The 23,826-nt window shown below is 32.5% G+C and overlaps 3 protein-coding genes across 3 annotated transcripts; 2 read left to right on the top strand and 1 right to left on the bottom strand.

The window, feature by feature from the left end:
• Positions 1–371: 371 nt before the first annotated feature.
• On the top strand, positions 372–5,722 carry LOC123219356 (linoleate 13S-lipoxygenase 3-1, chloroplastic-like). The gene is made up of 8 exons (XM_044641266.1): positions 372–921; positions 1,027–1,307; positions 1,659–1,896; positions 2,842–3,171; positions 3,720–3,913; positions 4,006–4,307; positions 4,401–4,667; positions 4,755–5,722. Exons 1-8 carry the CDS (start codon positions 534–536, stop codon positions 5,509–5,511), a joined length of 2,757 nt encoding a protein of 918 aa, XP_044497201.1. The 5' UTR covers positions 372–533; the 3' UTR covers positions 5,512–5,722.
• Positions 5,723–5,947: 225 nt separating this feature from the next.
• On the top strand, positions 5,948–8,044 carry LOC123219357 (multiple organellar RNA editing factor 7, mitochondrial-like). Its single transcript, XM_044641267.1, has 4 exons — positions 5,948–6,239; positions 6,323–6,420; positions 6,505–6,570; positions 7,312–8,044. Exons 1-4 carry the CDS (start codon positions 5,998–6,000, stop codon positions 7,452–7,454), a joined length of 549 nt encoding a protein of 182 aa, XP_044497202.1. The 5' UTR covers positions 5,948–5,997; the 3' UTR covers positions 7,455–8,044.
• Positions 8,045–11,307: 3,263 nt separating this feature from the next.
• LOC123219417 (putative receptor-like protein kinase At1g72540) lies at positions 11,308–13,298 on the bottom strand. Its single transcript, XM_044641377.1, has 5 exons — positions 12,807–13,298; positions 12,576–12,711; positions 12,344–12,480; positions 12,134–12,257; positions 11,308–12,056 (listed from the first exon to the last, which is right to left on the bottom strand). The coding sequence occupies exons 1-5, from the start codon at positions 13,209–13,211 to the stop codon at positions 11,503–11,505; spliced, it is 1,356 nt and encodes a 451-aa protein (XP_044497312.1). The 5' UTR covers positions 13,212–13,298; the 3' UTR covers positions 11,308–11,502.
• Positions 13,299–23,826: the final 10,528 nt, after the last annotated feature.

Raw genomic sequence — 23,826 nt, 5'->3', positions numbered from 1 at the left:
ACATGATGACATATATAAATGTGTTTATATTTGTGTACCTAAAGTGGGTATACATAGTTTTATTGAATACAGAAATAAGCTAACCAACTTTCCCCCATTTAATAAATATCAGTTTCACCTTGCATAATTTTATATTTATTAAATCAACCCCTCTCACATAATAAAATATCATGTTACTCTAGTACAGTAAAATTCAAATAACCCAGTGTATGGTAAACTATCAGTTTACCCCAAAAGTTAAAAAATCAATAAACCCGAGGCAATCCTCTTTATATAGTAAAATGTCAGTTTACCCATTGCATACTAAAAAATAAGATTTCTCAGCGAAAATGTCGTGCCCATTTGCTTGACTTGATAATTACGGAGGAAAGAAAATGAGTGTCTGAAATCCATAACATAAATGGAAAACGTGCTCAGCATGAGATTCAGGTTTATTTAATTACCCTCTACACATCCACATTTTCACCACCAAAAATAAGAACTTTGAAGCTTTGATTTCGTCTGTTGAAGGGGATAGAAAGTTTGTCATCATCATGTCCGTGACAAAAGAGTTCATGGGTTGTTCTGTACTTGAGAGATCATTATCTTTAACTTCACCCTCTAGCGATTTTCAGAGGAAGTTGCAGAAGAATATCTTGATTAAACCGGCAGTTTTTGTGCCTCTGCAACCAAGAAGGTTAGTGCTGTTCAAGAAAGCGGCAAGTTTTACCACTCCTGTGGCAGCTCTGAGTGAAGATTTGGTTAAGGCTCCTGTGCCTGCACCTGACAAAGCTGTCAAATTTAATGTTAGAGCCATTTTAACAGTGAGAAAAAGTTTCAACGAAGACTTGAAAAAACAATTGGTTAACCAGTTAGATGCTTTCACTGATAAGCTTGGGAGAAATATTGTGTTAACACTTATCAGCACTGAGCTTGATCCCAGTAAGTTGTTTTCTCTTTTCTCTATCAGGTTTTTACTGATAATTATTCATAATTTATGGTGCTAAATTGGCTTTTTTTTTTTTTTTTAATTGTTTGTGATTGTAGAAACAAAGGATCCTAAGACAAGTGGTGAGGCTGTGTTGAAAGATTGGTCGAAGAAATCAAATGTTAAAGCTGAGAGGGTTCATTACACAGCTGACTTTCCATTAGATTCCGATTTTGGGATGCCTGGTGCAATCACAGTGACCAATAAGCACCAAATGGAGTTCCTTTTGGAGACGATAACCATTGAAGGCTTTGCTTGTGGTCCAGTTCATTTTCATTGCAATTCATGGGTTCAGTCCACCAAAGATCATCCTGGAAGAAGGATTTTCTTCACTAATAAGGTATTCTTTAAGCCTCTGCAGTGGGCTGTTGCTGTTGTCAATAATGATGACTTCGTGCAAAATGCCAGAGGACTGCCATTTACATTTCTTCAATCGGGTTAATTAAAAGTCAAAACCTTATGGTTCAGCTTTTGAATTTTGTCCTGGATTCAGCTTTTGAATTTTGTCCTGGACAAAATCAACTATGAATTCAATCATTTATTTTGTTTGTTTTTGTGCATGAATCATGACAAGTTCGTCACAAATGAATTTGACAAAAGCATCAAAATTTCCCACTTATTTTGTATTCTTGTTTATTTAAGAGAAGCAATGGTGACTTAATGTGTTTTATGATAACTTTATTTTGCTCAGCCATATCTGCCAAGTGAAACCCCTGAAGGGCTCAGGGTATTGAGAGAAGAAGAGCTGAAAGAGCTTCGAGGTGATGGCAAAGGAGTCAGGAAAATGTCAGACAGGATTTATGACTATGATGTGTACAATGATCTGGGAAATCCAGATAAAAGCAGTGATTTAATTAGACCAACTCTTGGAGGCAAACAAATGCCTTACCCTAGGCGATGTCGCACTGGCCGTCTTCCAACTAACAGTGGTAAGTTTTTTATTATTAAAACAATCAAACTATTTACATATATTTCTAGCATACAATTGAGTATACAGATAAAATAATCTTTAATTTTTAATTTTTAATGACATTCCCTCCCTCCAAACTTAGGTTTTTTTCTTCACTTCTTCGACTACCAGTGACCGTCTCTTTTCACCCTAAACTTAGCCGCCATCTTAGTTATCGTCTCTCTCTTTTCCTACCTCCTTCGTCAAATGCAAATGAAGGGATAATGAAGAACGAAGTTTGTTGTCTCATCTGGACAACACTTCTTTGTCCAAACCAAGGGGAAAAAGTGAAATTTTCCCCTTGGACAAAGAAGTGTCGTCGAGACAAAGGTTTTGTTTTTCATTGTCATGGAAGAAAGAGCCATTAGGAGACAGCGCCACCAAGAGAAAAAAGTCAGAATGGGAGGCTGCCATTCACCGTATTAGTTGGTCAAATTTGTTTTCCAAACCTTATAGAAAAAATTGAATTTTTCAAAGCCTAATTTTAAGAAAAAATTGTTAGTTTTTCAAACTAAGTGGAAAAAATAAGACATAATTTTATTTATTTTAATATTACTAGTAAAATAACAATTTTACCTTTGACCCTAACTTAAAATTATTGAATGTGTGGAAATGGACTAAACCTTGGGTGAATATTTGGATTTTTGAAATCCCATGCATTTATGTTTGTCTTTGCACCAAACCTTGGGTGGAAAATAGTCATTTGGCCTTCATAATATATGATACTTAAACCTTTCTGGGTTTCAAATTGGTATATATGCCTTGCCTAAACTTCATGGTAAAGGAAATTGAAAGTTACTTTATTCTTTTATTTAACAAACTGAGCAGAAAGCGATGACTCTGTTATGATCTTATTGAAAGAAAGTGTAAATCAAATAAGTGACCAAATTAATCTGATACTAATTTCTTGCATATATGCCTACAGATATGCATGCAGAGAGCCGAATTGAGAAGCCATTACGCGTATACGTGCCAAGAGATGAACAATTTGAGGAGTCTAAGCAAGACACATTTTCTGCTGGGAGGCTTAAAGCTATGCTTCACACCTTAATCCCCGTATTAAAAGCCAGCGTTTCTGCTGAAAATCATGACTTTAATGTATTTTCAGACATTGACAGCCTCTACGGTAAGGGGCTCCTCAACTTAGGAATACAAGATGGAATCCTTAAGAAACTACCTTTGCCAAGGTTTGTCACCAGAGTTCAGGAGTCTAGCCAGGGAATCCTAAAATATGACACTCCTAAGATCCTTTCTCGTGAGTATTCGGAACTCGAAAATTCTCTACAAATTACATCAAGAATTCTCTAAGATGAAAATTGTTCCAACATACATTTCTGTGATGCATATGAAATTATTTTTGTGAAGGCCAATGTGGATATCAATGTTCAGGCAATAATTTTAGTGAGTGCATGGCCCATGTTCTAGTGGGGGGGCCTTGTAACACTGAGAAAATCACCTTCACTGATTTTTAAAGGAAGATGTTTCGAGATTTTTGACTGCCTGTGGTGGCTTGTAAAGAAATAGAAGATATTGATTCTAGAAAATGACCCACCTCCATAAACTGTCTCCTTTGTTTGGCTCTTTCTCAGCAAATTGACCAGGCAAATTCCGATGCCACCACTAGCTTTGTTTTTTTCTGTAAAGTGCTTTATCATGCACGCATTAAACATGTGGGCATTTCTTAATGTTGCTTTGTTTCTTTTTCGGTTTTTATGAGTTCTTTTTGTTTTGAGTCAATTGGTTATTATTTAAATGAAAACCAATCCTTCTTTTGTTAAACCACCATGTGATTCACGATTGCAGTGGACAGATTTTCCTGGCTACGAGATGACGAATTTGCCCGGCAAGTTCTAGCTGGTGTCAACCCGGTCAGCATCGAGAGGCTTCAGGTTTTTCCTCCTATAAGCAAACTTGACTCTGAAATCTATGGTCCACAACAGTCTGCTTTAAAGGAAGAACACATTATTAGCCAAATTGATGGCATGAGTGTTCAACAGGTAATTGCAGTTTCTAAATAATCTTTGATGACACAAACGTATGACATCATTTATGAACGGGGAATAATAGTTCTGTATTTGTAAAATTTCAGGCCCTGGAGGAAAACAAGTTGTATATAGTGGATTACCATGACATTTACCTTCCATTTCTGGAAAAAATAAATGCACTTGATGGTAGAAAAGCATATGCAACAAGAACCATATTTTTCTTGACCCGTCATGACACTCTAAAGCCTGTTGCTATTGAGCTTAGCCTCCCGCCATCTGGACCAAGTTCGCGATCAAAGAGAGTGGTTACACCTCCTGTCGATGGCACCAGCAATTGGGTTTGGCAGCTTGCCAAGGCTCATGTGTGCGCTAATGATGCCGGGGTGCACCAACTTAAGCACCATTGGTAAGCACAATTATTCTTAAACGTATTTGTAATACAAATTCTCTCACCAATGTAAATAGATTTGAAGTTATTAAAATGATGTTTTGATTACAGGTTAAAAACACATGCAACCTTGGAGCCATTTATACTTGCAGCACATCGGCAATTGAGTGCAATGCACCCAATTTACAAGCTTTTAGACCCGCACATGAGATACACATTTGAGATCAATGCCCAAGCTAGGCAAAACCTCATCAATGCTGGTGGTGTGATCGAATCTTGCTTCACTCCTGGCCTTTACAGCATGGAGATTAGTGCCGCTGCATATAAAAACGGCTGGCGGTTTGACATGCTGAACCTCCCGGCCGATCTTATCCACAGGTGCTTATTAATCTGCAATCGTACACTAGTTTTTAGCATCATTGACATGTTTGAGTGAGTCTAATTAATCTGTGTTGATAATTTTAGGGGCATGGCAGTAGCTGACCCAACACAACCACATGGTCTAAAGCTTCTGATAGAGGACTACCCATATGCAAGTGATGGGCTGTTAATTTGGTCAGCAATTGAGGAGTGGGTGAGTACCTATGTCAACCATTACTACCCAAATCCAAGCATAATTTCTAATGATAGAGAGTTACAATCATGGTACTCTGAGTCCATCAAAGTGGGTCATGCTGATCTTGCCCAAGAGACTTGGTGGCCCACACTAACCAACGGTGATGATCTAGTCTTCATTCTCACGACCCTCATCTGGCTTGCATCCGCACAGCATGCTGCACTCAATTTTGGGCAGTACCCATATGGTGGTTTTGTGCCTAATCGGCCACCATTAATGAGAAGATTAATCCCAGATGAAAATGACCCTGAGTATGCTGTATTTCTAGCTGACCCACAGAAGTATTTCCTCTCAGCATTGCCAAGTGTATTACAAGCCACAAAGTATATGGCCGTGGTTGACACATTGTCTACACATTCACCTGATGAAGAGTACCTGGGGGGCAGACAGGAACCCTCCATTTGGACTGGCGATGCTGATATGATTGAAGCGTTTTATGAGTTCTCAGCAAAGATCAGTTGGATAGAGAAGGAGATTGAGAAGAGGAACACTGATCCTCACCTTAGAAACCGGTGTGGCGCTGGAGTGATACCATATGAGCTACTTGCACCAAGTTCTGAGCCTGGTGTAACATGCAGAGGAGTTCCAAACAGCGTCACAATTTGAACAAAATGAGATTCTAATGGTCATGTTTAATGATCAGCTCATTAGAACTTTGAGATGTAATCTCAAAATAGTTTCTAGTATAATTAGGTAGCATGATCATTCTTAAATTATATATTAATTTTGTGTATTATGATTCTATACTGGTGTAGTTTGAGTCTAATTGTATACGAACTGAATACATTTGAATAAAATTATAGCATATCATGTGGAATTTTGAAGATATAACATAACAATTTAAGTAATAAACAATAATTCTAACTCCTCTATATATATTGTTAATTATTTTAATTTTCTCTAACTATTTAAAGTATTTTGTAGAAGAAAAAAAGGGTGAATAATTTTGTATATTAAATATATGGGCCTTCGTATGTGGGCTGAGGGAAAAACTTGGGCCATCATTATTGTGCAGGGTCACTTCACCAAATCATCATTATTTTTATCTTTCAAGCAAAATGCAAAACGCAGATCCTTACCTTCAAAACGACAATGCCACGAAGCCTCATCAGGAATCTAATGGCACCTCTTCTTCGCCGTCATCTTCCGTCTTCGTCTCCGTCCAGTTTCTTCTCTTCCGGCTCGGAGGTGACTCAGTTGAGCCGGGTACCGAATTTGCTTGAGGGGTGTGACTATGAGCACTGGCTCGTCGTCATGGAGGCTCCTAAGGGATACCCACTTCGAGATGAGATTGCTAATAGCTATGTTAAGACCCTCGCCATGGCTTTCGGCAGGTAAAGTTTCAACCTTTTGTTTACTTCTATTTAGTTTTAGCTGTTTATCATTTATTTGGGTTTTCTTAATCGGGTGCATGCAGTGAAGAGGAAGCAAAAAAATCTATATATTCAGTTTCCACTAAATACTACTATGCAGTTGGTTGCAAAGTTCCTGAAAAGTTCGCTTACAAGATAAAATGTAAGGTTTCTTTTACTTTTTATTATTTTCCTTTGACATTTTTTTTTTCTAATTTTGTGGTGATGATTTTGTTCTGATTTGCAGCCTTACCAAATGTAAAATGGGTTCTACCAGATTCTTATTTATTCCATGGTGAAAATAGTTATGGAGGTACTAGTGTTCATTTTACTTGATCAAGATATATGATTAGTGATTGATCATCTCATTTCAGCAACATTACCCCATTTTAGTGACCCATCTCACTTTAACCATAAACCTGAGCTAGTGAACCAAGGTGTTTCAAAAACTGATGCAATGTATTGTAATCTATTTGATTGATTGTGGTGGTGGGTGGTGGTCTTTCTTTTCTTTCTTTTTTCTTTTTTAAGGGATAAGAGAGTACCCAATTGAATAGTTTCAATGCCACTATTGTTGCGTGAACTCCTTGCTTGGACAAATTGGTCTCTATGCATTTGAATTACTGAAGAAAACAAAAATTGATGCATCACCTTTTAATTAGTTCATTTTTTACATGTTTATTAATATAATTGTATTCAATGTATTCAGTCAATCAATCTATAACTTCTCTAGAGTGTGTGCTCTTGATTGATGAAATCCAATGTTGTGTCAATATCATTCCTACGAAAATTGGCAATCCATCATCTTGGTCTAAGTTCTTACCTAATACAATTAACTAGTTGATGCTAGTTGCAAATTGTTTTGAGTTCAAATCTATGTGAATAGAAACTCAAACAGAACGGTAAGGTAATGATTTGTCCCTCAATATCCTGATTTTGCATTCATTGCAACATCATGTGTTACCGGTTTTGTTTTTGTAATTGGAAGGCTCATTTTCAGTAAATTTACAAGTTCATTCTTTTTTATCATAACACTGGTATTTCTTTCTCACAGGAGAACCGTTTGTTAACGGTGAGGTTGTTCCATATGATGTCAAGTATCATATGGACTGGATCCAGGACAAGCATGATGATAAATTTCAGAGCTCACCCAACTCAAGGAAACCCAGGAGAAAACGTAGAAAAAACCAAATCTAACTACAGGCATGCAGCCGGCTTTGAACTTTTCCATCTTATTCACATTAAAGAAGCAATGCCATCCAAACTACAAATTGTAATTCACCAAGGCTATCGTTTGGATGCATCTGAATGGCTGTAGTTTTCTTTTCCAAACTAGTGCTCAATTGGATTCAGGCTTACTGAAACAGTCAAATGATGGGGAATCTTATGTAGTTTTGTCAAAAACTTATGGAGCAACTTGTATTACAACTATTTGGTCAGAGCTGTCCAAGCTCAAATCGCATTTCGGATCAGATCTGAGTTTGAGCCAACTTGATATGTTGAAGAATCCGCATTTTATAGAGGGAGTTTTTTCTACACAGAATTGGCTGCATAGTAGATGTTCCCCTAGGGGTAAAATGGTTGTAATATTAGCTGATGGAACACAGATTTTGAGAATCAGGAATAGTAAGAAAATTTTGACAAATGTTAAAAGGGGGAGCATTCTCATTGAACCTCCTGATTCAGCATTTGTATATATCATGCTGACATTTTCAGTAGGTAAGCAAAATGTAGCAAATTGCCAATTTTCTTTGTTTCAATTTCTTAAACGTGTGTAATTTTGTTCAGACACCTGAAAATTAATCAACCTCGTCCAAATCTGGCGTCGCAAGTAATCAATCTTCATTGATTCTGACCTTGAGCTCAAAGTTAAGCTTTTTTCACATGAACTGCATGTGGTCAAAAGTATAATATTCCTGAACCAGACTGTCAAGTTCCACAATAAAAAAAAAGCATCCGAAGATGTGTTATCATAACACATCGTCTAATTATCTAATTGAATATTTAAAATAGGATGTATATAGTTTTATTCAATAAAAAAATTGTATATCTAATAACTCCGATGCTTATGATAATCTTTAAGACCAAGAACTAATTAAGTTTGTCCTATTAATCAAGAAATAAGTCAAGACCATTTTTTTCTGCATATCTTGCCATTTAGTTCTGCAAATGGTGATCACCTTCTTCTATTTTGTCAAGATAAGATAGAAAAAAAGGGCACAAAATGGGTACGTTACCAATTTCACCACTCAACATAAACAGTACATAAAACACAAGAAATAAATATGTAAAATCAACTTAAGCTGCAGTTAATTATTACTGAACGGGCTGCAATTTGGAGAACCTTTGAACCCAAGCATTTCTTTTGAAAGTTTTAAATATTCTACCAATTTTGTTAACTTTTGAAGTCATCTTACTATAATATTCTTCACACACAAAGTTTTTGTAATTTATTATATACTACAAAGATCAAACTTCAAAGAATGATCTTTGAAATTTAAGGAGTCTTTGTTGCGTTGGAATTCAAGAGTTTCCACCATTGATATAACAAATGAATTTCAACTTTAAACTACTGAAAAATACATATGTGGCCACCTAAAATCCTTCAACACTTCATCATCTTCAGTTGACAATCTTGATTTTTTATACAAATTTCCATGGACTTTTTATCTTCATCATTGCTCACTTTTTCAAATAGAATAAGACAATGATAAGGCCAGATATACTTAAAATAAGATACATGCATTCAAGCTTTGCCTACTAGATTATTTGTAAATCGTAACAATTTTGTCTATGCATGATTGAGGCCATTTTTCCCAGTTCCCACCAATGAAGGAGCAAGAGTTCTGGTCTAACCTTGTACAACTTTTCTTTATAATGATAAGATATAGTTAGACTTTTGTAATAAATATAGGGCCAAAAGACCCCTTCTGACCTAAGATTAGGTGTAATCTCAATTTATATCCTCCAACTTTTAAAAACCCAAAGTCTCATTCAAAAGTAAAATTTTGTTAAAATTTTTAGTTAAAGTTAAAGGTAAAATTGTCATTTAACAAAAAAATTTAAAACCTAAAGTTTTATCACATCCTCCCCGTTAGTTTGAAAATCTAATAATTTTCTCCTATCTAAAGTTTGAAAAGTGACAATTTTACCTTTAAGGTTTTGAAACCATCATCGAAGATGACAAAGTTTGTCGTCTCCAGCCACGTTCGTCCTCCCACTTGGGTGATATCTCCATACTGATCAAATTCATGCTTTCAATTAAAGCGATTACCTCTGACAAAAACGAAATTATCTTTGTCAAAGTGTCTTCGTCAGAGGAAATCTCCATTGTCAGTGGGTGGGAACAAATCAATAGGAGGAGATAAACTGGGAGGGAGAGCCAATACGATCGGAGATGGAGGGGAAAAATTATCGCTTTTCAAACTTTGGGTAAGAGAAAATTAATATATTTTCAAACAGAAAAGAAAAAATATAATAAAACTTTAATTTTTTAAATTTTTAAATTTTTTTTGTTAAATGAAGATTTTGCCTCCAACATTAACTGAGTTTGTTGATAGAATTTTTGCTCATAGGTGGAAATTTAGATTTTTGAAAGTTAGAGGATATAAAATTAGTAGTACACTTAACCTTGGGTGGGAACAAGCCATTTGGCCTAAATATGGTATTGCAACTTTCTGAATTGACTACTCATCTATGGCTTTATAAGGCTCATGAAGGAGAAGATTTCACACCTATGATGATCAATATGCTCAACAGCTGGTGATTTCCCATTCCCACACAGATCTTCAATGATTTAGTATGAAATATTACTATGATAACATTTATTATACGTACCTAGGAAGCACAGAATTGCATCCCTGACGCGTTTTTATGTTTCCAAAACGTTTTCATTTCCAAAACGCTCTGAAATTGATACAAAATATTTTGAGGGTATTTCAAAAATATTAAAAAAAATCTTAAATGCATTAAAAAAATAAGGAAACACATTTTTCTTTATTTTTTAATCAATTAAAAATCGACTTTATGTTTCACTCTCTTTCTCAAACTTTAACTCTAATTTCATCTCTTCTCTAACATTTTAAGCTTTTTTTCTCTTTGATGTATTAAAACTCTTCTTCTCTTTATCTCTAACTTTTCTAATTATTAATGAATGTTCGAAAAATTGACTTCATCAAATTTAATATATTGGTAGACTAATTTGTCGAATACACACCTTATTATAATTGAAAAGTTATATTTTTTTTTAAATACAGGTTATCGTATTCTTTTTATAAAATTTGACATCTAGAAAAAGAACTTTATATTTTTTATATTTATACATTTCAACATTTTCATTTCCGCATTGAGTTTCTGTGTTGAGTAGGTTTTTACCTCAAAATCACATTTTAATTGTTTTAGAATGAAGTTGTACTTGTATTGATAACTATAGTTTTTCTTTTTCATTTAAGGTAAAGTTCACCTTTTCATCATTTCTTGTTTAGTAAGGATTTTCTTCACCATTTTAAGAGCTGTAAACGCTGAAATTGTCTTTCAGTCGTTTACTCTGAATTAAACAACTGAATCCAGAGACCGACACCGAAGTCTCTTTCCTTGTTTTTCACATTTCTGCTTTAAAATCCAACCATACCAAAATTTTCTGACTTGGAACTCCAATGGGAAATTCAAATTTCTTGAATAGTAAGCACTAAAGGTTGTGGATTGAGTAGGTGAAGTGGTGGAAATGCTCCAAGTCTTTGCTTATAGAAGTTTAAAATATATCCAAGCTAGCCCCATGGAATTTATTTCACAGCTTTCAAACATCAGCAAAAGCGGAGAGTCATCATCTCTGAGTTGTTGAAACTTTGAACATCCCACTACAGTTTACCTGTTCTTAGAATTTTGACTTTCAACTTTATTAAAACATTTTTAATTTTGGAATTCCAGAAGATTTTAGGTGGACTTGCACTTCTCAGCAAGGCTTCAGCATGATGAAGTTGGAATGTTGTCATCTTAAATATTAATGAGCTAAAAATTCAGAAAATTCAGAACATTGGACTGTATGTTATATAAATAGTGTAAAAATGAATATGTATAACTTGAAATTTAACTAATTTTCCAGAGTTCTTCCAGAAGTCTACAATTTGGGCTTTTTTGTATTTTTTTTCAATAACCCTTTTCTCCTTTTAACAGTATAGAACAATTGTAAGATCACATCACACAAATCAAAAAACAAAACAACAAAAAATCTGTGACCCTTTTGCCTCTAGTTTCTGGGGGAGTACAAGCTTGTTCCAAGAGCTTTATACAAAGCAGTATCAGAATATACAGCTCTAGACCTTGATGGCCTGATCCGTCGTCGACGTCGTTGACGGCGACCTTTTAGGAGTGGATGGCGGCCAGTTTCTTCTCTTTTTTCATCTTTCTCTTCATATTTTTGGGCATTGTTGTTGACATAAGTAATGTTGCCATCACTTGAAACAGTGCAGACAAAGGGTCCTATGGGGATGTCACTCAAGTCTAAAAGAGGCTTTAAAGTCTTGACCACAGTGCTCATTGTGGGTCTGGACTTGGGGTGATGGCTCAGGCATTGATATGCCAATGCTGCAGCCTTCTTAACTCCCTCAGTTGAGTACTGACCCTCGAGTCTTGGATCCATAATTTGTTCCAGTCGGTTGAAGTCCTTCAACAATGGCCTTGCCCATTCCACAAGATCTTGTTCCCTTCTAGGACGGTTCTTATCAATAGATTTCCTCCCAGTTAATAGCTCCAACAGCACCACTCCGAAACTATACACATCACACATAGTTGTCAAGTGACCTGCCGAAAATACTCATTGATGTTAGCAACTTTGAATGAGTTAGGATCTAAATTAAACTATGTAAGGCGCTTAGTACCTGTCTTTATGTATTCGGGAGCTGCATAGCCCTCTGTGCCCATGACACATGTTGTAATGTGAGAAACATCTCCTTCTGGACCATCTGTTGCCAATCCAAAATCAGAGAGCTTGGAACTGTAATCCTGGGAAGAAAATTAAAGCTTTGAAAACTTAAACTCCAGCTCACTAAATATGATAAACAAAAACGGCTTGGAGGAGAAGTGCTTACTGTATTCAGTAAGATGTTTGAAGTTTTCAAATCTCTGTATATGACTGGCTTTTCTTCTTCATGGAGAAAGGCCAGACATTGTGCAGCTCCCAGTGCAATTTTTATTCTTGTTAACCAGGGCAATGTTGCTGCATAATCTGCGATACACCATAAAAAATATACACACATTAATTATAACAAGAAACTTATGTAATACAGATGAGGGGGCAAGTTTAAGAGAAAGCTCATATACTTCTAAACAATTTATCCTCCAAGTTTCCAAGTGGCATGTATTCATAAACCAGAAGCCTGTGATCATCCTCACAGCAATATCCAATCAAATTCACCAGATGGGGATGCTTCAATTGTCCAAGAAATATAACTTCAGCCTGTAAAATAATAAAAAAATCTTTATTAAAATCATAATCTTCAATGGAAATATTGCTTTTAATGAAATTTATATAGACACTTATTATAATCTTACCAGCCATTCTCTATGCCCCTGAGAGCCATTCAAATCCAGGACCTTAACAGCAACAGGCTGAGCCTTCAAGCCAGTCCTGAGCTTCTCATCAATAAACCCTTTATAAACTTTTCCAAACCCTCCTTCTCCGAGAAACTCACCCTTGGAAAAATTATTTGTCACCATGTCCAGCTCCTTATGGGTAAAAATATGAAGATTTGATCCCACCAGAGAGCTCGACAAATCATTCAACGATATGAGAGAGCTGGTGTTACTCACATCAGAAAGCGACAATCTCCGCATAGACATTTGATTGGAATCATCATGAACTCTGGGTACTGATGAAGAAGAAGGACATGGTTTCTTGACCTGCAAACAACCAGGCAGGAAATATTTCCAACTCACCCTTTTTTTAACAAGAGCCATAGTGTATTAGTTAGCTGAAAGGTAATTCCTCAGCTTCTATGTATAAACAAACCCACCAATATCTATCTTCCTCAAGTGTATACAACTTGAAGAGATTCAAATGTGGAGGAATATCAAGAAAATGTTCAAAATAATTATGTATATATATAGATACATTCCTTGTCATGTCTCTACTGGCTAGAGAGTAAAAAGGCTGAGGCCCCAGGTTGACTTTGAATTAGACAGCGGTTTCATATTATCAAAATGAGGCCTGTGGCTGAGTGGATTTAGTGTATTGTCTTTTTTGTTTGATCATATGCTAAAATATTGAGCTTCTCAGTAATTTCATGGTTATTATCCAGTTGGCAATGTTTTAAATCCCTAGCTTGGATCAGAGTGGATTGGACCGACCAATTCGACTGTTTGGACCATCATCGGTAAAAAATAATTATTTGGGTATATTAAAAAACCGTTTTTGAAAATTAGACTAGATTAAATTTAATAAAACTTAAATTTGACCAAGTCAACAGAAAATTTATTTTTATTTTAAAATAATTTATATTATATATTTAACAATTAATTATATATAATTATTTTAAATATCATTTTTAAATAATTAATCAGTTTAACTATCAATTAAACTATCTAATCATTGATTAGAACAAACCACTTCTTTCATCATATTCATATCTAATCTTATTGCTAGAAAAGATATTATTATTATTTTATAAAATGTATAAAAATTAATATGAAAAAAAAAAAAAATCCCATGGCAACCAATCTTTCTCATGTTAAATGATTAAAATAAAATAAGGCTCTTGACTTGACTTTATTTCATTGTCATTAATTAAAAATATATATATACATAAGTGTGCTAGTCTTCGGGAGAATGCAGGAAGAAAGTTAGTTCATAAATTAAATGGTGGGCTTTTTTTTATATAATAAAATTATATATAGAATCTTTAGAAATAATTTTATACATAAATAATAATATATTATTATATAATTTAAAATTATTTTATTTTTAATTTTTAATTATTTAATCATATAATAACATATTATTATATATACCAAAATATATATATACATAATAATTTTATTTATATTCACGAGCGGTTTTAATATTTATTTGTTGATTACAACATCATGATGTAAATTTTAATACTAATATAAAGTAAACTTATTACTTAGTGGACAAAACATCTTATCAATTAAATAAGTTAGAACCCACAAAAGAGTTTTATCATATTCCTACCCACAAAAGAAATTCAAAATATTACATGTAAAGTGACCCACTTGAATTAGTGATCGACCATCATCATCAATGAACATTTATTATTATTTTTTTATTGATTCATATCATTATATAATAAAATTATGTGTATTTATTTTTGATACACATGATAATACATCATTGTGTATATAAATTATGTATCAAAAATAGATACACATAACATTGCTCATAATTATATTTAATTAATACACCATTTTGCATGAAAAACTTTACGTGAACTTTTTTGTAAGTGTTGTATTTGTTCAAGAAATTCATGGCTATTTTTTGCAAAAGGTTTAGAATTCAAAATAAGTTATCACCCACAAAAAGTTCTATCTTTGGAATTCGAAATTAATTACTAAACAATGTTTTATGCACAAACTTTTAAGTATATAATTAGGTATACAGATGATATATTATTAATTATTATTTTATCTTTAATTTAAAATAACATAATTACATAATAATACATCATTTATATATAATTATGTATTCAAAAGTGTTTGCATATAGTTTTAAAAAATTTAATATTGTTTCATACAGAAGATTTAGAATTCAGAATTAGATTACAACCACAGACTAATTGACGAAGACTTTCATCTTCATTAATTCTTTTGGAATCAACGAAAAGGTGTCTTCATCGCACGCCAGAAAGGATGAGAGATGAAGATGTGTTAGCTAGTCTGTCCTCAAGCAAAAACATAGTCATTGGTGGTCGAAGAGGGAAAGAATATAAACCCTATATTCGGGAGAAAATGTTTCTTTTGAAAGTTAGAAAACTATTAGCAGAGGTAAAATGGTTAGTTTTTAAAACTTTGGGAGAGAATGTTGAATTTCATATTTTTTTAATATTACTGATAAAATAACAATTTTACTTTTATCTCTAATAGAATGTTTTAACAAAAATTAGGTTATAAGTAAGACTTTGGGTTTTTTAAATTTCATAAATATGTATTTGTCTTGACATTAAATCTTGGGTGGGAAATAGTCCTTTGGCCACCACAGAATAATTTTACAGTGACAGAATGTTAAGAATTCATCTCTGGGAAAGAAAATTGAGTCAATTAAATTGTCGTATTGTTAAGGCAAAGTTCTTGGAAAAAAAAGAGGAAGAAGATGGAATATATTAGGCGAGAATTACCATCAAATGCTTCAGCCGTCCCATTAAATTCAATAACTTAACAAGAAGGTAATCACAAATTTTAGCAAGTCAAGTCTTCACACGGTGAGCTGTGGCTGAAATTACAAGGTTCATTGAAAAATTAAACCTCTTATGGGTTGGCTCCATCTATATCCCTTTCAGCATATTGCATTTTTTATTTAGGGATGACAAGGGGTGCGATGGCCGAATATTCTATTTCTGGTCCCTTTGCCCTTTTAGTCAATACCTTTGCCATCCCCTTTACATGAATGATGGAAAATCTTCGTTTCCACGACGTGGAAAAAATTGTATCTCCTTTCTCTTCTTGTCCCTATCCTTTATAAATTGTTCGCTCTCTTCTATCATCAATTACCAACTCTTGTCACCTCTACTCACTTTTTAATGCAACTACTATTAAGACTATAAATGAGTCAAGTTGTTTGTGATTAGCTCACAACTCAATTTAATTATTGTTAATTAGAGTTCAAACTTGTTGTTTCTTAATTCAATGAGTTTGTAACTTAATTAAAAAATAATATTAATAAACTTCTAAAAACTTAAAATCATACACTCACCCATAAAAATTTACATTTAATTTTAATAAAGGTCATTGATAAATATATATACTATAGGGTTTAATTGAAAATTTCTTAACTAAGCTCGAGTCATTTTGTTTATTCAAAATATGTACACAAATTTTATATTATCATATGGTTAGGTTATTTTGAATGAGAGATAAAATAATATATAATGATATAATTTATATACTTATTTTGTATATTCAAAATATGCATATATAATATTGCACAAAATAAAGAGGTTGCCAGTAGAATGATCAAGAGTGGAGATGACAGACCCAACAATTTTTTCCTAACAAAGAAAGAGAATCCTCCAGGACCCCTTAAAGGACGTTGGAGCAATACGAAGAAGGTTGAAAGATCTGAAAGGAAATGAAAGAAAACAAAGTGACAACCCAAACTTGGAGTTTCAGCGGGAGAGAGTAGTAGAGTGAAGACCGTAGAGAACATGAAAGTATAAGTTTTAGAAGGAAATTGGATTATGATTTAGGGTTTTGCTCTATACATTAATGACATTTTCATAATCGATAAAATTACGTATATAACTTTGTACATAAACAGTGATATATCATCATATGATTGAGTATTATTTTATTTATAATTTAAAACTATTCAAGTACATGATAAAATATCATTATTTACATATAATACTATTTTTTTGTATTAGTTTAAAATTGCAATATGAATTTTAGTAATTTAAATAGTGTAAGAAGTACTTGGCAATACAGATACAGAAAAAGATGAGTATACCCTAACCCATTTATAGGGATATTGTCTATTATCATTTCTATTTCTATCAAAAAGTCTCATTTTCATATCAATAGGGTATGATAAGGACCAAGTTGGGAGGGGCCAACTACTCTCATTCTTTAACTCAGATCTATACGTGCTTAAGAATTAAGTTTTAGTTAACTTGATTAAACATTTATTAGGTAAACAAGACTTTGATATCATTCACTCCCCATCTTAATTATCTAATTTTTTCACTTAAAAAGTCATTAAAAACAGACAACTTCTTGTGATCCTGTAATATTAAGAATCCCTGAGAATTATTAAAACCACACTCAAGCTCAAAAAGAAATTCTTGTAACAATATAAAAAATTAATTATTAACAAAATTCTCATTAGTTTCCAAAAGGGTAGACAGCAGGGTCTTTGGGAAGTCTAAGTCCCTTAGGCAAAAAACATAAAATAGCTAAATAGTTAAAAAAAAAAAAAAATCAAATCTATAACCTTGTTTGACGGGTTCTAAGCATAATAATAAAATAAAGTCTTAAAAATAATAATTCTAATCAAAGTCACATCACTACTTACCATTCAAAATTATTCTAATCAAATTCTACAGCTTTTCGGCGTCAATTTCTGGCTGCTTCCAAAACATCCGCTTACAGCTTTCACATCTTTCCTCATCAATTTCACAAATATTTCCTCATCATATCACTTTATCCTATAAATAAATAAATAAAATTTTTCTTTATTTTTATCATACCACTTGTTTTTTCAATGACCTAAAATATTTCTCGCCTAATTCAATAATTTCTTAGAAATTAGAAAGTTTCCAATGATTTTTAAGGGATTTTCAGATATATATTTTTTTATGAATTTTGATATGTGGGTACTTTCAATAATCTTAAAGTTATTTTTTTTAACATAATTTTTTATAGAAATATATAAATATGGATCATGTAAAGATGTTTGATTAATTCTAGGTCTTATTGTCACAAGGTTGAATGGAGAAAAATGGAAACAAAAAAGCAGCTAGAAATCCACTGAGCCCTCAAAATTTAATTTGAATGATGAGTCTTTGAAAGTGAAAATATTAAAGGTGAAGAAAAGATTGATTGGGGCGACAAGTTCAATTAATGCTTAGAGATTTGGTGTTTCATTTCACATTTAATATTCAAGTGAGCAAATGGGCAAGCATTGCCTGTTTTTCACTTACTTTATTCGGCCAGCTTTCAGCCAGGGCACACACCAATAATGAAAAGCTGTGATTGTCTTTGCCTATGTTAGCTCAAAAAAAAAAAAAATGAAAAGATTTACATGTTGTTGTTGCTATAAATTTTTAAATAAACAATAGTTTTATATAAAATTGGGTTAATTTATGATACTCCAAATGTGGCACATAAGTCCAAAGTAATTATTGAGTATTGGGTTTATGCATCAAATATTATTTGGGTCTAAATTAGTTTGCTTGAAGATGGGAGTACCCAATTTGGTTTTAGAGCCCCTCTCATAAAATTTTATGTGTATATACACTCATAATATATTTATTTATAAATTAGGGTATAATATAGTGGTTTGCCCTAGTGAATTGATAGCATTAGAGATTAAGGTCATAAAGATGAAGATTTAGAGCAAAATCACTTTCTCGGGTATTTTTCGTCATGTCACAAAATAGGTATACTAATCTTATTCTTTTAGTGTTTTGAATTTCGTAAAAACGATTTTTTTTATTTGTATATAAATAAATAAATATATATATATATCTTATAATTGATATCAGAGTTTATCGTGCATAAATTAGATTTCAAAAAGTTTATAGAATTTGTGAAAATTTTATGAAACTCATATAGAGACATGTAATAAAATCTATGTATTTTTGCCATTATTTTATGTGTTTTGTGATCAATTAATAGAATTAATTTGGATGTTTTGTTCTATTCTTAGAGGGTTTTAATTTGATATATTATTTGTAGTATAGAACCATTACAAAAGGGCTATGGGGAATATAAAAGCAATTATAAGAAAAGATTAAAGCATGCATGATTTATTCATCTACCTTGAGTAAAATTTTGGGTTCAAATTTGATAGAGAATGCATTAAATAATCAATATTATTAAGTTAAACACAATCTTTTGTAATAAAAATTCTGAAGAATTTAAAAAAAAAAAATGAAAGAGTCATAGAAACACCAAATTAGGCTAACAAGATTATACCATTTTCAACTATTTGTCTATGTTTTCTTTTAACCCAACCTAGACATGCATGATTTATGCATCTCCCATGAGCAAAATATTTTGTTCAAATTTGGTATGAAATGCATTAAATAATCAATATTATTAAGTTAAACAAAATCTTTTATAATAAAAATTATGAAGAATTAAAAAAACGTGAAAGAGTCAACGGAAGACTAGATTGAGCTAATAAGTTTAGACCATTTTTAACTATTTGCCTATATTTTCTTTCCATTTAACCTAGGCATGCATGATTTATTCTTCTACTATGAGCAAAATACTTAGTTCAAATTTGGTAAAAACCGTATTAAATGATTAATATTATTAAGTTAAACATAATCTTTTATGATAAAAATTCTGAAGAATTAAAAAAAAGGTGAAAGAGTCAGAGGAAGACTAAATTAGACTAACAAGGTTAAACTATTTTCAACTATTTGCCTATATTTTCTTTCGGGCCAACCTAGGCATGCATGATTTATTCATCTACCATGAGCAAAATACTTAGTTCGCATTTGGTATAAAATGTATTAAATGATCAATATTTTTAAGTTGAATAGAATCTTTTATAATAAAAATTTTGAAGAATTGAAAAAACGTGAAAAAGTCGCAAGCAGTCTCGACTGGGCTAACAAGGTTAGGTCATTTTCAACCATTTACCTATATTTTAATTTAGCCCAACTATTTTATTGGTAGGTAAAATTTGGTAAAAAATGTATTAAATGATTAATATTATTAAGTTAAACATAATCTTTTATGATAAAAATTCTGAAGAATTAAAAAAGGTGAAAGAGTCAGAGGAATACTAGATTAGACTAACAAGATTAAACTATTTTCAACTATTTGTCTATGTTTTCTTTCAGGCCAACCTAGGCATGCATGATTCATTCATCTATCACGAGCAAAATATTTAGTTCGAATTTAGTATAAAATACATTAAATGATCAATATTTTTAAGTTGAATAAAATCTTTTATAATAAAAATTTTGAAGAATTGAAAAAACGTGAAAAAGTCACAAGTAGTCTCGATTGGGCTAACAAGGTTAGGCCATTTTCAACCATTTACCTATATTTTTATTTAGCCCAACTATTTTATTGGTAGGTATGCGGACTAGATTAGATACTTAAGGAAATACTGATTACTTAAAGCTTTCCAAACTGACAAGCAAGACAAAAATGTTTGTCAATATTGCTGGGTTTTGACAATTGAAGATCTTTGAGAACTAGGGACACAATCTAATAAAATGGATGTCCTGGTTTATTGTGCTATAAATCAAACACAACAAAGAAATTAGATGTAGATAATTCAAAATTATTACAAGCTGAGACAAAACAATTTGAAACTGAAATTAAATGCAACTCTTTCTTAGGCATATTATTCAAATTATGAGTAACAAAGAATTCACATAATCTATGGAATAATTTTTGTTTTCAATAGTATAATCAATGGAGGTAAGACTAGTTTTACAAGATAATAAATTAGAAGAAGACACATGGAAAGGGACTTTAGTAGGTGAAGTTCAAATTTTTTGGGAAAGATAAGCTGATAGAGATCATTCTTATAAAGGTATTTGGTTTAGATAATGTTTTATTATTAAAATAAGAAGATTGCCTTGAAGATAAATTACTTAGAAGATTACTGGATATAAATGATTGCTATATTTGATAAAAGTTGGTAGATATAAATAATCATTGTGTTTAGTTAAAGGTAATAAAAGAATACTAGTAAATTATTTTACTTAAACGCCCTTGAATATAATTATTTTTAAATATTTTTATATTATTTGTTATATTAATTAAAAATAAATTTATTTGTCTAAAAAAATTAATGAATAATAATATAATTATAATAAAATCAAGATTATATTGGTAATCTTTTAATACTTAAGATGAAGTTAGTAATCAGATTATCACTTATATTACCTGTCACATCAACACTAATAATATAATATTACCGTAATATTTTATTACTGACAAACCAAACAAGGTAATATAAGTAATAAAAGATAGATTACCAAAGTAATAAAATCCCTATAACCAAACAGCCCTTAAGGTTTCCCTGTAGTAAAACAAAACGAGAGTTTTTATAACTTGTCATGCACTAATCAACAAAAAAACTCTACCAAAACATTATTATTTTTAGTGATTTTTTAAATTCTAAGTAAATTTTTAGTTTTGTAAGATACACATATTACATTTTTAAAGTGTAAGGCTTTAGTTTGAATGCAACTAGGAAAAGAAACCTTGACCAATATGAGATATTGTCAAATCCTTACCATTTTCCACTTGGAGTTGATCAGTCTCTTATAGGAAGAAGCTACTGATAACTAAGTTGGATCAAGAGTCACATGATCAATGGCTTTAGAATCCATAAACTAGAAGTTATCTTGTAATATAGAGGGAGTAGCCACAAGAACAGTATTAAAGATTAAGCTAGATGGGCTTAAAGTTGAGCTTTTGGCTTAAGAGGATTTTGAGAGAAAGTTTTGGTACTTACTGAGTAATAAAAGCTTAAGGATTCACGTGGTATTTAGAGGTTTTTCAAAGGTAGAACGATTCTTAACATGAGGCATGTAGAAGGAAGCTAGCGAAGAATGCACTTCTAATTGTGAAGTGTAACACCTCTCTCTAAGAACATACCCTTATACAAAATATAACCCAAAGAGATATGCACAATTTGTCTTTTTAACTCATTTAGTGGTATTATAGCACGATAATAAATACTTTCTTTAAAAGCATATAAAAAAGTGTTTAAAAAAAAAACAACTGAAATACTTCTATTTATTAAAATCATAATTAAAATATCTAAAAAATTAATCATTATAAATATAGTGCATAAATCATATGTATGGTCATAATTGAAATAATAAAATACACAATGTGAAATAAACTACAATTGACGATTTTTTCCCTATCCTTATACAACTACTCGATTGGATTGCTAGCTCTCTCACATGCCCTTCTACTTATCTTTACTTGTAAAACCACAAAATAAATACATGAATGAAAAACACTTAGTAACCAGGTGACCTCTCAACACATTACACAAAGCATAAAAATTAAAGCTAGCACTCCACTAGTGAATCTTAATGTGGTAATACTTGGCACTCTCGTGCCTTATACATAAGTCATTCACAAAGACTCTTAAGCTCTAGGCTGATTTCGACATATATGATACCCTAATGAAAACAATTGACACCTTTTTGTCTACAAACTATTATGTCTTGCACACGTCATACGACCTATCGGGTTGATTAACTATGATACTCTGGTCACACGGAGAAATTGGTCATAGTCCTTTATTTACCATATATATATAGTTACGAGACTACTAACTAAATAATCATCCTTGGATGGCTCTTACCATTGGCATGTACGTATGTGATACATCTCGCTAACCATATGTAGAACTAACTGAAGTGTCACTATCTTTAACCATGCACACCTGAACTGAATTGAACTATGTGGCTATTATGCCTTAGCGTTAAGTGCATAATGCATCTTATAGGTATTTATCTCTTTTAAAGTCTTATTGTTTTCACGTATTTCGTCACTTATACACACAACTGATGGCTATCTAGGTGTGTACCACGTTTCTTAACTTTCTTGATTTTCGATTCGAATTTGTCTTGGTCGAGGACTGTGTCATCTTTCACACAGTCGAACATTTTTACTATAAATGACTAGCTCATCTTGTTTGCTAAAAGTCTTTCTTTTCTTCCCTTTGCTCTTGCACATAGCCTAAGGATAAAACAATCTTTTTCCTTATTTTGTTACACGCACAAGTGTGCTTTGAGCTTGTACCCCCATGTTTGTCATGATCACACACACATGGGTGTGGCGTTGACTTACGGCGCCCCCCCCCCCCCCCCCCCCCCCCCCATGCTCCTCATAACATTCAAGCACGAGTATGCTATCTTCTAAACACGATTGTGCTCTATTGGAGAAGTCATGCATAGGTATGTATCCTATACCACATGGTTGTACAGACATCTCCTTAGAATGGAAGTGTAGCTACTAAGTTTTCTTTCTCATGCAAAGGATACATAAATGTGTAGGCTGTCTTTCATAGTTGTGTATCAAGATCTAGAAATCGCACCCTATTGGTTTCTACGAATTTTGACCAATTTTTGACAAGCCAATCACATACAAAGGTTCAAAGTATGTCTCTAGACATCCCAATACTTACACACACACACACACACACACACACACACATACATCAAACAACAACAACATCACCACTACATTCATAGATCATGATTATCAATATCATTGAATTCTATAATGGCCATATTGCAAGATAATCTCATAATTTCACATATCTCAACATTTTAATCATTGAAATTATACAATATGATCATTCAAATTTCCAACAGGCACGTAACAAGCCATGAACTACATAGGATGAATTATATAATCACAATCCATTATACTATAAGCTAAAAGGATGTCTTACTTACTTGTCCTTTGGCATTCAAGCAAGGTCTTCATATGGTTGATCGTTTTTCAACAATCCAAACTCCTCTCCGATGACTAGAGCTCTAACTCTCTTTCCCTTCTTTTCTATTCAAGCAGCTAGGTTCAGAAAAATAATAAAAATTTAAGGTTAGAGCTCCTTTTATTTTTGTTTGTCAAATATGACGCATGAGCGTGTACCTCCTATGCACGGGCATGTATCTCCTGTGTA

Source organism: Mangifera indica, chromosome 6 (genome assembly GCF_011075055.1).
Source record: "Mangifera indica cultivar Alphonso chromosome 6, CATAS_Mindica_2.1, whole genome shotgun sequence".
Taxonomy (NCBI): domain Eukaryota; kingdom Viridiplantae; phylum Streptophyta; class Magnoliopsida; order Sapindales; family Anacardiaceae; genus Mangifera; species Mangifera indica.
This window is presented reverse-complemented; position numbering and strand designations above follow the sequence as displayed.